The 13,438-nt window shown below is 59.0% G+C and overlaps 1 protein-coding gene across 1 annotated transcript in view; it reads right to left on the bottom strand.

Annotated features, from left to right (window-relative positions):
• The window catches only part of TECTA (tectorin alpha), a 28,015-nt gene that overhangs the window by 12,646 nt on the left and 1,931 nt on the right, over positions 1-13,438 (bottom strand). Inside the window, exons 3-8 of the mRNA XM_045572355.1 lie at positions 12,167-12,453; positions 10,950-11,230; positions 4,658-4,768; positions 2,140-2,342; positions 854-1,017; positions 277-525 (exon numbers count right to left, since the gene is read on the bottom strand). Of these exons, the coding sequence (XP_045428311.1) occupies positions 277-525; positions 854-1,017; positions 2,140-2,342; positions 4,658-4,768; positions 10,950-11,230; positions 12,167-12,453 (1,295 nt within the window). The remainder of the gene's footprint in view (positions 1-276; positions 526-853; positions 1,018-2,139; positions 2,343-4,657; positions 4,769-10,949; positions 11,231-12,166; positions 12,454-13,438) is intronic.

Here is a 13,438-nt window from a genome sequence, read left to right as displayed (position 1 = left end):
ATAGGTCCAGAGACAGAGAAGCATCAACCAGACTGTCAGACCTCAGCGGGAAGGCAGGGGAGGGCCAGTGGTGGTGGTGGGGGAGGGGAGGGAGAGGTGGGTGAAGAGATCAACCAAAGGACTTGTATGCATATTTGCATAACCAATGGTCACAGAGGGCCTGGGCTGGGGAGGGGCAGGCTGGGAGAGGTCCCGGCGGAAAAGGGGGACATGCTATCACCAACGCAGAGTTTTAAAATGAAATGTGGTGTGGACTCGTGTCGCGGAGGGACGCACCCTTCCTCGATGATGAAGTAGCGGAGCTTGTCGTTGCTGTCGCGGGAGGGCGTGGCGTAGCACTTGTTCAGCGTCAGGATCAGGTGCGTGGCGTCGGCTCCGACCACGAAGACCCCCACGTACAGCACGTCCCGCGTGGTCAGCACCACCTCGCCCTGGCGGTACGGGTGCTTGTAGGAGGCGTTCTTGTAGAGCGCCATCTTGGTGGTGAAGCTGCCCTCTTGGGTGGGAACTGTCAGGTTAATGACACTGAAAGGGAAAGACCGTGAGGAGGGAACCCGGACAGCCTGCTCATCCTGCCACCCCCTCTGCCGCGGCCATGCCAGGGGAGGCAGAGCGGCGGCAGCAGGTCCAGGCTGCCCTGTGCAAACGGGCCGCCAGCCACGTGTGGCTGAAACCATCACAGGTGACAGCTCGTGCCCAGCAGCCCCCTCCGGCCACCAGCTCCCGCCCTGGGTGGGACAGACGGACAGCATTCCCGCCACCGCAGGGTGTCTGGCTGAGGGAGAGAAGGAACAGGGGCCATCCTCGTCAGCTCGGCCAGCAGTCCGCGTGGCGCCCTGGCCGCCGCCCTCACCTCAGCATGGGCTTCACCACGGAGTCCAAGGAGATCTTGATGTCCAGCTCGTAGGCGCAGGAGAACTCCACATTGATGGTGCGGTCCCTGGTGATGATGTTGCCCGTGTTGTTGGCGCTCTCTATCCAGATGGTGTTCTTGTACATGATGTGCGTGCCATTGGACTGCAGGGCAGAGGGCAGAGAGCGTTAGGCCTGGGAGGGCATGTGGCTGCATTTCCAGTCCTTGTCCTGACAGTGGAGAAATGGCTTCCGCTCCTACGCTGACCCGGGGGGGATGGGCTGACCCGGGGGACGGGCTGACCGAGGCAGCGTAGGCAGCGTGGAGTCGGCCTCGCACTGACTGACGGCATTACAACACCCTCCAGCACACCCAATGCCCACAGAGGTGAGGCCACGCATTCTGACCACGACCAGCCCGTTTCCCTGGGCACCCAGGCGGGGGCAACCTGCCGTCAGCAGGTGACGTAAGTCCTTTTAAAAAAAATATATTTTATTGATTTTTCACAGAGAGGAAGGAAGAGGGATAGAGTTAGAAACATAGATGAGAGAGAAATATCGATCAGCTGCCTCCTGCACACCCCCCACTGGGAATGTGCCCGCAACTTAGTTACAAGCCTTTGACCAGAATTGAACCCGAGACCCTTGAGTCCGCAGGCCGACGCTCCATCCATTGAGCCAAAACGGTTTCGGCCCTTTTTAATTCTTAATTCAAAATCTCCTGCCACCAAATCCTTTCCCAGACATGCCCACACAAACCCAAATGAGCAAATGCAGCTTCATCTTCTTACTCCTTCCACTCCCTGAGGCAAGTGTCCACAAAGTAGCAGGACAGAGAAAGGACCACAGGCCCAGGAGCAAGGCAGCAGCAGGGGCTGTGCTGCCCTGGAACTGGGTGAGCTGACCCCAAAGCTGCAGCCCACTGCATTTCTCTTAACCGATGCCTGGGGTGCCCTGACCCCCCCCCCCTCCCTCCACACACAGCAAAACCCGCTGCCCTGACCCGGGGCGGGAGAGGGAACAACCTTGTGTCCACAAGCAGGACAGAGGGTGACAGCAGACAGGGGCCAGGGGAAGCTGCCGCCTTCGCACGCCTCCAGGCCAGCCCTGATGCGCATCCTTCTCCTGGCGGGTCATCCGCTCGCCCTCTGCTGGGTCCCAGGAGGCCGTTTCTCACTGGACCACCCTGAGGCGCTGTCAGGTCAATGTGCAAACACCTGGGCAGCTCCCCGTTCTTCCCCTCCCCCCCAGGCTCCGCCCCGCCCCCGCCGGCCGCCAGGCCCTCACCTGCACGATGTTCCCACAGTTGCCCTTGGTGTTGTTGATCTGGAAGGATATGAAATCCTCCCCCTCGATGCCCGTGCACTGCCTGTCGTTGACCCGCACGCCCTCTCTCTCGAAGCCAAGCTGGAAGAGCTTGCACTTGGAGATGGACACCTCCATCTGAGACGCCTTGCAGGTCACCTCTGCGTCGATGATGTCGTGTGAGTCTGCGGGAAACACGCCATGAGAGTCAAGCCAGTAGGACTGGTCAGGCCACGGCCAGGCAGCACCCATGGCCCTTTCCTGCGGGGACAGCAGCTGACTCGCAGGCACAGGCTGACCCCTGGGCACCGGCTGACTGGGGGACGGGCTGACCCGGGGGAAGGGGCTGACCCGGGGGACGGGCTGACCCCCGGGCACCGGCTGACCCGGGGAGAAGGGGCTGACCCGGGGGACGGGCTGACCCGGGGGACGGGCTGACCTGGGGGGATGGGCTGACCCAGGGGACGGGCTGACCCGGGGGGACGGGCTGACCGGGGGGACGGGCTGATCCGGGGGATGGGCTGACCTGGGGGACGGGCTGACCGGGGGGGACGGGCTGACCGGGGGGACGGGCTGACCGGGGGGACGGGCTGACCCGGAGCGATGGGCTGACCCGGGGGACGGGCTGACCCGGGGGGGATGGGCTGACCCAGGGGGATGGGCTAAGCTGGGGGACGGGCTGACCGGGGGGACGGGCTGACCCGGGGGACGGGCTGACCCCCGGGCACCGGCTGACCCGGGGGAATGGGCTGACCCGGGGGGACAGGCTGACCCGGGGGACGGACTGACCCGGAGGGATGGGCTGACCCGGGGGACGTGCTGACCCGGGGGGGATGGGCTGACCCAGGGGGATGGGCTGACCTGGGGGACGGGCTGACCGGGGGGACGGGCTGACCCGGGGGACGGGCTGACCCGGGGAAGGCTGTGGTTCTGCCTATGCTTTGCTCATCCCAAGGGAGTCTCTGAGTTCAGCAAAGCAACAACTGGACCCGAGGAGCCTTTTTAAAAATGAAATACCAAGGAGGTGCTTTTCTTCCCCATTGCAGAGCAGCTGCTTTTCTGTGGCTCCATCGGCCGGCTCAGGGTGTCCGGCTCCAGCACCGCCAGCGAGGGCAACACCCCAGGCCGCCCCCCGTGTACCCCCACTGGCACCAGGCTCTCCTGCCTGACAGGGAGGAGCCAGCTGCCATCAGGGAGCAGCAGCTGCAGGACAGGGTTTCTGTCTTCGGGCAGCAGGGCCCACAGCCTCTCCCAGGGCCTTCACCCCGCCAGCCCCGCCCCGCCCTGCAGGAGCCCCGGCTGGGGGCCCCTGGGGTGGGGGGGGGAGGGTGGGCCTGAGGAAGCACCAGCCTCCGTTCTGGTGCCAGGCCGCTGCCCCAGGATGGCCTGGTGAGAACATTCTGCGGGGGGTGCAGGCCCCTCCCCCGCCCGTCTTGGGGGGGGCAGGGTCAATCAGTGTTGGGGGTGGGGCAGGGTCACTCAGTGTTGGGGATGGGGCAGGGTCAATCAGTGTTGGGGGGTGGGGGCAGGGTCACTCAGTGTTGGTGGGGTTTGGGGGGGCAGGGTCACTCAGTGTTGGGGGGGGGGGGCAGGGTCACTCAGTGTTGGGGGTGGGGGCAGGGTCACTCAGTGTTGGGGGGTGGGGGCAGGGTCACTCAGTGTTGGGGGGTGGGGGGCAGGGTCACTCAGTGTTGGGGGGTGGGGCAGGGTCACTCAGTGTTGGTGGGGTTTGAGGGAGCAGGGACACTCAGTGTTGGGGGTGGGGCAGGGTCACTCAGTGTTGGGGGTGGGGCAGGGTCACTCAGTGTTTAGGGGTTTGGGGGAGCAGGGTCACTCAGTGTTGGGGGTGGGGCAGGGTCACTCAGTGTTGGGGGTGGGGCAGGGTCACTCAGTGTTTAGGGGTTTGGGGGGCAGGGTCACTCAGTGTTGGGGGTGGGGGCAGGGTCACTCAGTGTTGGGGGTGGGGCAGGGTCACTCAGTGTTGGGGGTGGGGCAGGGTCACTCAGTGTTGGGGGTGGGGGCAGGGTCACTCAGTGTTGGTGGGTTTGTGGGGGCAGGGTCACTCAGTGTTGGGGGTTGGGGCAGGGTCACTCAGTGTTGGGGGGTCGGGGGCAGGGTCACTCAGTGTTGGGGGTGGGGCAGGGTCACTCAGTGTTCAGGGGTTTGGGGGAGCAGGGACACTCAGTGTTGTTGGGTTTGTGGGGGCAGGGTCACTCAGTGTTGGGGGTGGGGCAGGGTCACTCAGTGTTGGGGGGTGGGGGAACAGGGACACTCAGTGTTGGGGGTGGGGCAGGGTCACTCAGTGTTGGGGGGTGGGGGGCAGGGACACTCAGTGTTGGGGGTGGGGCAGGGTCACTCAGTGTTGGGGTGGGGCAGGGTCACTCAGTGTTGGGGGGTGGGGGAGCAGGGTCACTCAGTGTTGGAGGTGGGGGCAGGGTCACTCAGTGTTGGTGGGTTTGTGCGGGCAGGGTCACTCAGTGTTGGGGGCAGGGTCACTCACTGTTCCCGTAGGGGGGCGGCTCGATGCAGCCGCACAGCTCCCCGCCGTTGTCCAGCTCGCAGGTGCGGTTGGGACAGTCGGCGCCCACGCAAGGGTCCTCCACCACTCCTGCTAAAAGGGAGAAAGGAACGCGCACACGTGACTCCACACCAACATGCAGCGCCGTGGGCACTCTGGCTGTGACGCGTGGAACTGTGAGGGGACAGCGGCCAGGACGAACACCCAGGAGCGCAGCCGGCAGCGGGCAGTGGGCCGCCCCGCTGTGCGGGCGGGTGGCCTCCCTCTCAGCGCTCTGCGGCAGCACCAACCCCCGCTCCACGGCGCCCTCGCCCGGCCCCCGCGGTGCTGCGTCTGGGGTGATGGCCCCATGGGCGGCCTGGCCGCTGCCACGGCATGTGCTCTGATGACTCGCCGTCTCTGTCCCAGCGCCAGCCCCTCCCGGCGGCACTAGGCACGTCCACGCCAAGAGACAGCCTCAGGCCAGTGAGTCCTGAAGCCCAGGTCACCATCCGCCTTCCCCATCAGCTCCTCCTGGAGTGTGTGACAGACGCCAAACCTCACACAGCTGGCAGGCCGCCCACACACTCTGCCCGAAGGGTGAGGCCGTGTGTGAACGTCCGTCTGCACCTGAGGAACAGCTCCGGGCGAGGAGGCAGCCACCCCCAGAGCAGCAGCAGTGAGTGTGAACCTCGCATGGGGGCCATTCCCTTCGGTCAGTGTCTCTCCCTGTTCGATGTCAGATTCCTGTCTTTCACGGCAGGAGGTGAGCACTGGAGACACCGCCGCCCCACCCCTGCGGCTGACAGTGGGGGGGGGGGGGCGCGAGGCTGCGGTGAGGGGACCGCTGCCCCTGTCCCTGCCAGGGTGAGGCCTGGGTAAGCGGAGACACCACCCGGCCGCCTGGTGCCAGGTGAGACTGGAAGACGGCCGTCAGCACTGAGGACAGCTACTGAAGGAGCACAGCCGGCCCCCAGCAAGGAAACAGCTCCCTGCGATCGATACCGAGGCTCATCTGCCAGTGGCGCCTCAGCTAGCCCTGTACGAGGGGCTTTTGAAGTTAAAAAACAAAATCTCATGAGGTTTTTTTTATTTGATAATAAAAAAGATTAGCGCAGTTAATTTTAAAGTTAAAGTATTGCTTGTTAACACAAAATGACCAAACAAAGCATTTTTGTCAATGTCCTGGAAAGACCGGTCATTCTAAGAGATTCTGAAACCGCTGGGTGCGTGCTGTACTCAGCTGCCTGGTTTTAGGTTTGGACACACTGTCTCTGACCGTGTCAGCTTCACGCTTCCTGTCTGGACGTGTGCGCAGTGCCTTCGAGTGGCACTTTCCTGGCGCCGTGTGCACCCCACAGGGAGTGCGTGTCAAGCAACACCACGCCTCCTGCTACAGGCATGTCTCACCACATCATGGGACAGAGTAGCCACTTGTGTATAGGGTCATACATAAATGCATATGACGTTTGTATATGTTTATATATATTCGCTCCATTTGATTAACATGGTAAGAAAATGAACAGATAGAATAATGGATATCTATAATAATAAAAGCATAATATGCTAATTAGACTGGACAGCCAAACGACCTTCTGGACATCATTCTGGACATCCTTCCAGGTGAAGCCGTCACGGCAGGGGCCAAGGCAGAGGCAGTTGGGGTGATCAGGCAGGCAGGCAAGCAGTTAGGGGCAAGCAGGCAGGTGGGCGGTTAGGAGCCAGTAATCCCAGATTGTGAGAGGGATGTCTGAGTGCTGATTTATAATAGGTCCTATCCCTGAGGGTGGGATCGGGCCTAAACCAGCAGTCAGACATCCCCCGAGGGGACCCAGATTGTGAGAAGGTACAGGCCTGGCTGAGGGACCTCCCCCACCCCATGCATGAATTTCGTGCACAGGGCTTCTAGTATCGATGCTAATAAATGGGTAATATGCTAATTAGAGCGGACAGCTTCCGGACGTCCATCCGGACATCCATCCGTCAAAGCCACAGCGCCTGCAAGGGCCTAGGGCCATGGGGGAGTGGCTGCCCTGCCAAGGGAGCAGGAGCCGAGCAGCAGTACTGCCTCCTCTCTGCAGGGGGCGGCAGTGGGTGGGTGCGAGGACTAAGACCTTGGCATCAGCTGCTACAGCACAAAGGGCCTCACCCAGGAGATGATGAAGGGGGGGCTGGGCCGGGATGAAGAGGCCGCTGAGGCGGCACCAGGGGGAGCCACAGTTCAGGAGCCTCCAGGCCACCCAGCGCTGCACCCAGTCCCGGAGGCATGCCCACCAGTGCGGCGGTGCCACCTGCCCGCAGCCATTCCCAGAGGGTGCGGTGGGCTGTGCACACAGCGAGGGCTGCCAGCGCAAGACCTACGGGGGGTGCGGGTGTGAGCAGCTCATGGCCCTTTGCTTCCTCCATGCCCAACGCTGCCAGGAAAACGCACGCCCCATGCCCTTCTGCCTCAACGTCAAGCAGAAGCTCCACCGGCAGGAGACAGCACCGCCAGCAGCACGCGTAGCTCATGCACCAGCCGAGGCCACCATCACTCCACACCGGGCCCCAGCCGAGTCTGCCTTCCCTCCTTCAGCACTACCCCGGCCCCCACACTGCCTCCCAGCACCCCCTGGGCCCCACAGCCCCCGACTGCCCCAGGCCTCGCCTGTGAGCATGTCACTAGCCGGCTTCTCCAGCATGGCCTGAACTCAGCCACACGACAGTGTGCACTGGGAAGCCCACTAACCAGGTGCCTGCCCTTCTCCTCCTCCCCCCTCCGGCCCACCGGCAGCAGTGGAGGTGCCCGCAGATTGCACCTGAGGCGCAGCAGCAGCACTTGTACTGGGTGAGCACCGACAACGGTATGCCCCTGAGGCAGTGACCCCCAGAGCCAGATGGCCCCCATGGGCCTGAAGGTGACCAAACCAGGTCAGTGGCCTGTTACCCTGCCCCCGGAGCCCTGGCAGCCGGCACCCATCCCCCAGCAACAGCCCACGTGAGGCACGCCAGACCCGGGAGGTTTCTGCAGACCAAGGTGCAGCCACCTCAGAGCGTCTCTCCAGCTGCTGCGGACACTGAAGTCTCCCAGCTCCCCCAGCAGCGGCTCCCCCAGTGCTCAACACCCTCAAGCCAAACCCTCAGCTGATGGCTGCTCTCAGCAAATAGCACACGGCCTAGTACATGGCCAGCCAGCCCGGCCTTCCGCTCTAGCCCAGCCTGCTGAACCTGAACGCCATGCAGGCCACGACCTGCTGTCCCTCCGCAGCACCAAGCAGTGGGAGGCCTGACCCCAGAGCCAGGCCTTGAACACCATGAATCCTGGGTGCAACCCCAGTGGGCGAGTGTGAAGCACAGCGCAGAGATGCCTGGAGCAGCAGCAGCAGCAGGAAGGCAGCGCGGCACGGCTGCAGGCCTGGCAGGACACGCTGGTTCCGGCAGCCTCCAGGCGCTGAGCCACGCGGCAGCAGCGGGTCCTGAGCAGGTGGGTCCCAGGCCAGCCGAACCCGGTTGGCACATTCTGTCCCTTCCCCAGCCCTCAGTGTCTCCCCTGCACTGCACCCAGTACTTCCTATTGTCCCCACTCGAGGCTCCTGCCCTCTCTGCTGTTATTCTCACTTCAGGTGTCACAGGAGAAGCTAAGCAGAGAACAGCAACGCTAGACCCAGCTTCCTGCAACTGCCTGCCCTTGCGTCCGACCCACTTAGAGATATAAATATCCCGCCCGCCCTGCTCTTGCTTGCTGAAATGCATATACTGGTGTGCATTAAAAATAAAACTTCTAAAACTCTCACCACATCTCTTGGCCTGTCTCCTGTGAGCACGGACCTAACAAGCCCCTGAGCCCAGCAGCACACGCTCTCAGAGAGCCACAGCCTCAGCTCACTGGCCAGCAGACGCCACACCCCTCAGCGGCCTGGTGAGATCTGGCCCTGTCAGTCTCCAGATCCCAGTCCCAGCCTACCCTTTCCACCATCACCACGGACCCGCCCCAGCCTTCACCACACCACGTCTCCCTCAGATTGGTTCTCCCCTCCCAGGACTCCCAGGCACCATGACAGCTCTATAGATCAGGGACAAGTGGGGAACCCCAAATATGCAATGCTACCACAGCTAAGTACCCACAGGAGTGCATTGGCCAGTGAGTGAGCTGTCCCGGTTGGTGACATCAGAGTGACACCCTAGAAATGTTGCAGGAGTAGGAGCAGAGGGGCGCCACTGCGGGAGAGGCCTCGGCCCTTCCAAAGAGGCCACGGGAGAGGGGGCTGCGTGGTCCAATCCCAGTGCTGCCCCTACCCCAGAGGTAGCCACAGAGAAAGCAGGACGAATGGGCGCCAGTGCCATGCCTCCACAGAGGCTGGACGGGATGTGACCTGCTGTGCCTCAACCTCCCATAGCCGCCCCCTCCCCCCTGCCAGCCTAGTTGCCCCCAACTGTCCCCCGGGTAGCCCTGGCCACCTCACACAGCCTGCTGCTCAGTCATTTGGTCACCCCTCCCTAACCCCCTGCCGGCCTGGTCGCCCCATGTATCCTGTTCAATTGTCTGTTCGGTTGTGATGGTCACTTAAGCTTTTATTATTATAGACGAGTGGCCCAGTGCACAGACTCATGCACATTGAAAGGAAATTAACTAGAAGAAGTATTTTAATATAGCTATTTACCTTTTTATATAGCTCTGTAATAAAAGTGTCAACCAAATTCACAATCAATAATGACAGATCAAAACACACATGTGCAATTGGCACCAGCAAGAGTTTTTTATGTATGGCGCATGCTTGAGTCAACTTAACCTTTTATACGTATATAATAAACTTGCTTAGACTTGCTTTCTGATGTAGCTAAACTTTTTCTATCCCAGTGAAACAGCTCAACTTCTCTTTCAGGTAATTGTCAGCAACACAGCAATAAATATCAGCATGAAGCAGATTATTATTGTAGATCACACAGAGAGAACAAAGGGTAAAATATGTAATTGCAGCAGTGTTTGACTATATTCTGCACAGTGAGGAAACCTGAAGTTACTTTCAAGGTCCACCATTTCTTACTTCTTTTCAGTTGGGTCAAGTTTCTAAGTTTTTTAAATCTCCGTTTCCTGGCTAATGAAAAGAAAACAGAATTCTACCGAGTCTCCTATCTCCATATTCCAGGACTTCTGTGAGGATCAATGAGATGAGGCATGGTGGAATGCTTCACAGACATTTGATTAAACTGTAAAATGTTTCCACCTGGCTATAAAGCAAGTTGTGTTCCTGGGCTGAAGAAACTTCAAGAAGGCTAGTCACTAGGGAGAGGAAGCCAGGAATTGCTATGTGATGTCATTACCTAGCACCCACAGCCACTGTTTCTGGGCTGGGCTGGGGGCCACATTTTGTGCCATGGCAGCATCAGCTGCGATTTGGTGGGTGTCACTCCAGGGTGGTGGCGGGGCCTGTGTCCCACTTAGGGAAAGCCGAGTGTTGCTTTGTCAGCACCAGGTCCAGAGTGTTCTCTGTAAATGACCAGTGTGGGTCACGGCAGCTTCTACGTTCAGCGTCTGCCCCCTGGTGATCAGTGGGTGTCATAGTGACCAGTCAGATGGCGGAGAGATACTTAACATATTGGCCTTTTGCTATATGTAATTATTTTATCCTATATAATAAAAGGCTAATATGCAAATTGACCGAATGAAGGAACGACCTGTCACTGTAACGCACACTGACTACCAGGGGGCAGACGCTCAATGCAGAAGCCAGCCTCATGGGAGCCTCTCTTGCCTCCACAGCAGTGCTAAGGACCCCTTGGGGGATGTCCAACTGCCAGCTTGGGCCCACTCCCATCCTGGACTATGAAAGGGCACAGGCCAGGCTGAAGGACCCCCCTTCCCACTGCCAGTGCACAAATGTTGTGCCCTGGACTTCTAGTGTACATATAAAATCCCTTTATAATTCTAACCACAGCTTCCTTTCCATCCAGGCAGACATGACCAGCTCCATCCTAACTCAGCTTGCCACTTGCCACTCACACTGCCTCTGACTCAGGCTCTGGCCATGTCAAAGGAGTGGCATGGAGCTGCGTTTGGGGCCTAGATGCATCGGTGCCACGTGGACTCTGTCCCTCCACTTCACAAGTCAGTACACATGCTCGTCCCACCCAGAGCCTCATCTCAACGCCCCCCCCACCCCCCGCTGGTGCTCTGGACCTCGCACCTGGGCAGGAGCTGGCTGCAGCCACCTTTCCAACCCTGGACGCGGGTCTGAGACCAGCTGGCCAAAGGGGCGGAGCCACGCCAGCAGCAAGGCTGTTCTCCCTTAACTTAGAAACAAAACAGCTCTCTTACAGCAATTCTCCTTCTCGATCCACTCGGTGCTGAGGATCCCCAGGGAGCGGCAGGCCTCCCCGTAGGCCGCCAGCGAGCCGCACAGCTGCAGCTTCCGGTGGTTGTAGCAGCCGTCCAGGTAGCAGGACTCGTAGAAGGGCAGCGGGTCGAGCAGCCCGTAGCAGGGCTGGAAGAAGCCCTTCATGTCTGTGAGCTTCAGGCAGTAGCCGTCGCCCTGCAGTCTCTGGATGTGCACGTTGTCGCAGGCGGCCGCGTACTGCGAGAACTGCAGCTCGTTGCAGCTGCGGGCGAGGGGGCAGGTCAGAGAGGAAGCAAAGCAGCCCCTGGGCCCTGGGGGTCGGGGGGGGGGGGGATCTGTCTGCTGCCTCCTCTGTGGACCCAGAAGCCAGCACACCACACCGATCCCAACACTAACTGGCCTGCGACCGCAGGAAGCTCAGGGCATTTCGGTTGATGTCGCCGGGAAAGTGAGCATAAAATCAGACTGACCTGGTGGCCTAGTACCAGACAAAGGCAGAGCCTGACATATTAACCTTTGCTGTGACTGACTGTATCACGGATATAATAACCACAAACAAGTGTTGATCTAACGAATAGCGCTAGTAATGATAACTACTACACCGGTAAGGCTCACACCGGTGTGAAGCTTTCTGTCCACATCTGGGCATTGCTGAGGTATGGCGTGAGAGCCATGTGCAATGCCAGGCAGGAGACGTCTGTCTGCAGATCCAGACCATGATTCAGCAGCCCAGGCGTCCTAATGAACCCCCGTGGAAATAGTGCGCAGAGCTCGTTCGAGGGGGGACAGTTAGGGCCTTGGAGACTTCAGTGTTTAAAGAGGATGTTTTGACTCCTACCAACGTCACCAGCAACCACACCCAAGCCTCCCAGTAAGCACACGACTGGGCCGGCACTGGGGAGCATGCTGTGGCCCTTTTCTCCTGCGTTAACTCTGAATCCCACCCCTGCGGAGTGCTTGGGTTCCAGCTGGCCATTGGTGTAAGCCTGGGCTGACTGTGAAAATTCAGTGACACCACCTAACCCAGGCCCTCCCTCTGCCGCACAAGACACCCCCAAGGCCTCTGATGTGTCTCTTTGTGTCATGAAAACGCCGTAGACTTTGGCTCACTCTGTGCAGGAGGCGGAAGTGATGCTAGGGAAAGAGCGTTTTCCACGGCCGCCCCGTGAGGGGGCGGGCGCCCGTGGCGGCCTCTCACCTCTTCTGCATGCCGTTGGTCTTCCAGCTCTGGGCCAGCACCACGCTGCTCACCACCGGCTTCCCCCGCAGCGTCACGTAGTCGTCAGTTAGGTCCCCATTGAAGTTGCCACAGAGGCCACACACTTTGTTCTGCAGCCTCTCGCTAATGCTGATTTTGATGACGTTGAAGCCGTTGTAGTGAATCTGGATGTCGGGGCTGGTGTCGATCACCAGGAACCCCTCGCTGCTGTAGATTTTGGTTGCCAGCCCAGTTATAAACGGGACATTCACCTGTGTGCCGTTCACCTAGGGAAGGCAATAAAAGCAAATGGTCCTGAGGGCAGAGGTTTGCAAGCACTGGCCGAAACAGGCCAGAGTTAATGTTTTATGGTCTCTATTGCTACTCAACTCTCACCTCATGGCAAGAAAGCAGCCTTTAGACAAGATGTCACTGAGGCTGTGTTTCAATAAAGTTTTACTTACAAACACAAGCAGCAAGTAAATTGGCTAAATTCTGTACTTTGCTGCCCCCTGCTCCAGAGTTCGACACTCACTCATTTCACTGGTCACAGTTCCCCACAAAGAAGTAAAATATGAAAGCAGAGGCAAGAAAACGTTAGGAAATGTAACCACAGCCAAGGGTGGCTTTCCAGCATAAACAATGGCTGGAAACGTAGGCCAGCCCTGCACTGAGGTGCTGGCATGGCAGCGTGGCTGGAGGACGCAGCTATCTTACTGTCTTCTTGCATCCAATGCTGACCGCTGACCAGAGTCCAGCCCCGAGAGCCGGTAGCATAGCATTCCTGCATCTATCACTGTCTTGCTTCATAACAATCTCTTTTCTTAGCCTGTAGGATAGAATGTAACATGCTTTTCTTATACTTACAAAACAAATTGTATTTTTTTTCACCTGCAGGTTATTAGAAAATTTTATTTCTTTTTAAAAAATATATATTTTATTCATCTTTTACAAAGAGGAAGGGAGAGGGATAGAGAGCTAGAAACATCGATGAGAGAGAAACCGACCAGCTGCCTCCTGCACATTCCCTACTGGGGATGTGCCCGCAACCAATGTATAATACATGCCCTTGACTGGAATGGAACCTGGGACCCTTCAGTCCACAGACCGACGCTCTATCCACTGAGCCAAACCAATTTCGGCTAAATTTTATTTCCTAAAAAATCAGGAGCCTCTAAAAATATGATTACTTTCTATTTTAGCAGCATGGAGTGTTTTATTCAGCAACAATGTCAGCTTTGCTGTGTTGGGTGGCTAGGTCACCTCTGGCTC

Source organism: Pipistrellus kuhlii, unplaced genomic scaffold (genome assembly GCF_014108245.1).
Source record: "Pipistrellus kuhlii isolate mPipKuh1 unplaced genomic scaffold, mPipKuh1.p scaffold_m20_p_45, whole genome shotgun sequence".
Taxonomy (NCBI): Eukaryota; Metazoa; Chordata; class Mammalia; order Chiroptera; family Vespertilionidae; genus Pipistrellus; species Pipistrellus kuhlii.
The sequence above is the reverse complement of the archived record's forward strand: the minus strand, read 5'-3'. Positions and strand labels throughout refer to the sequence as shown.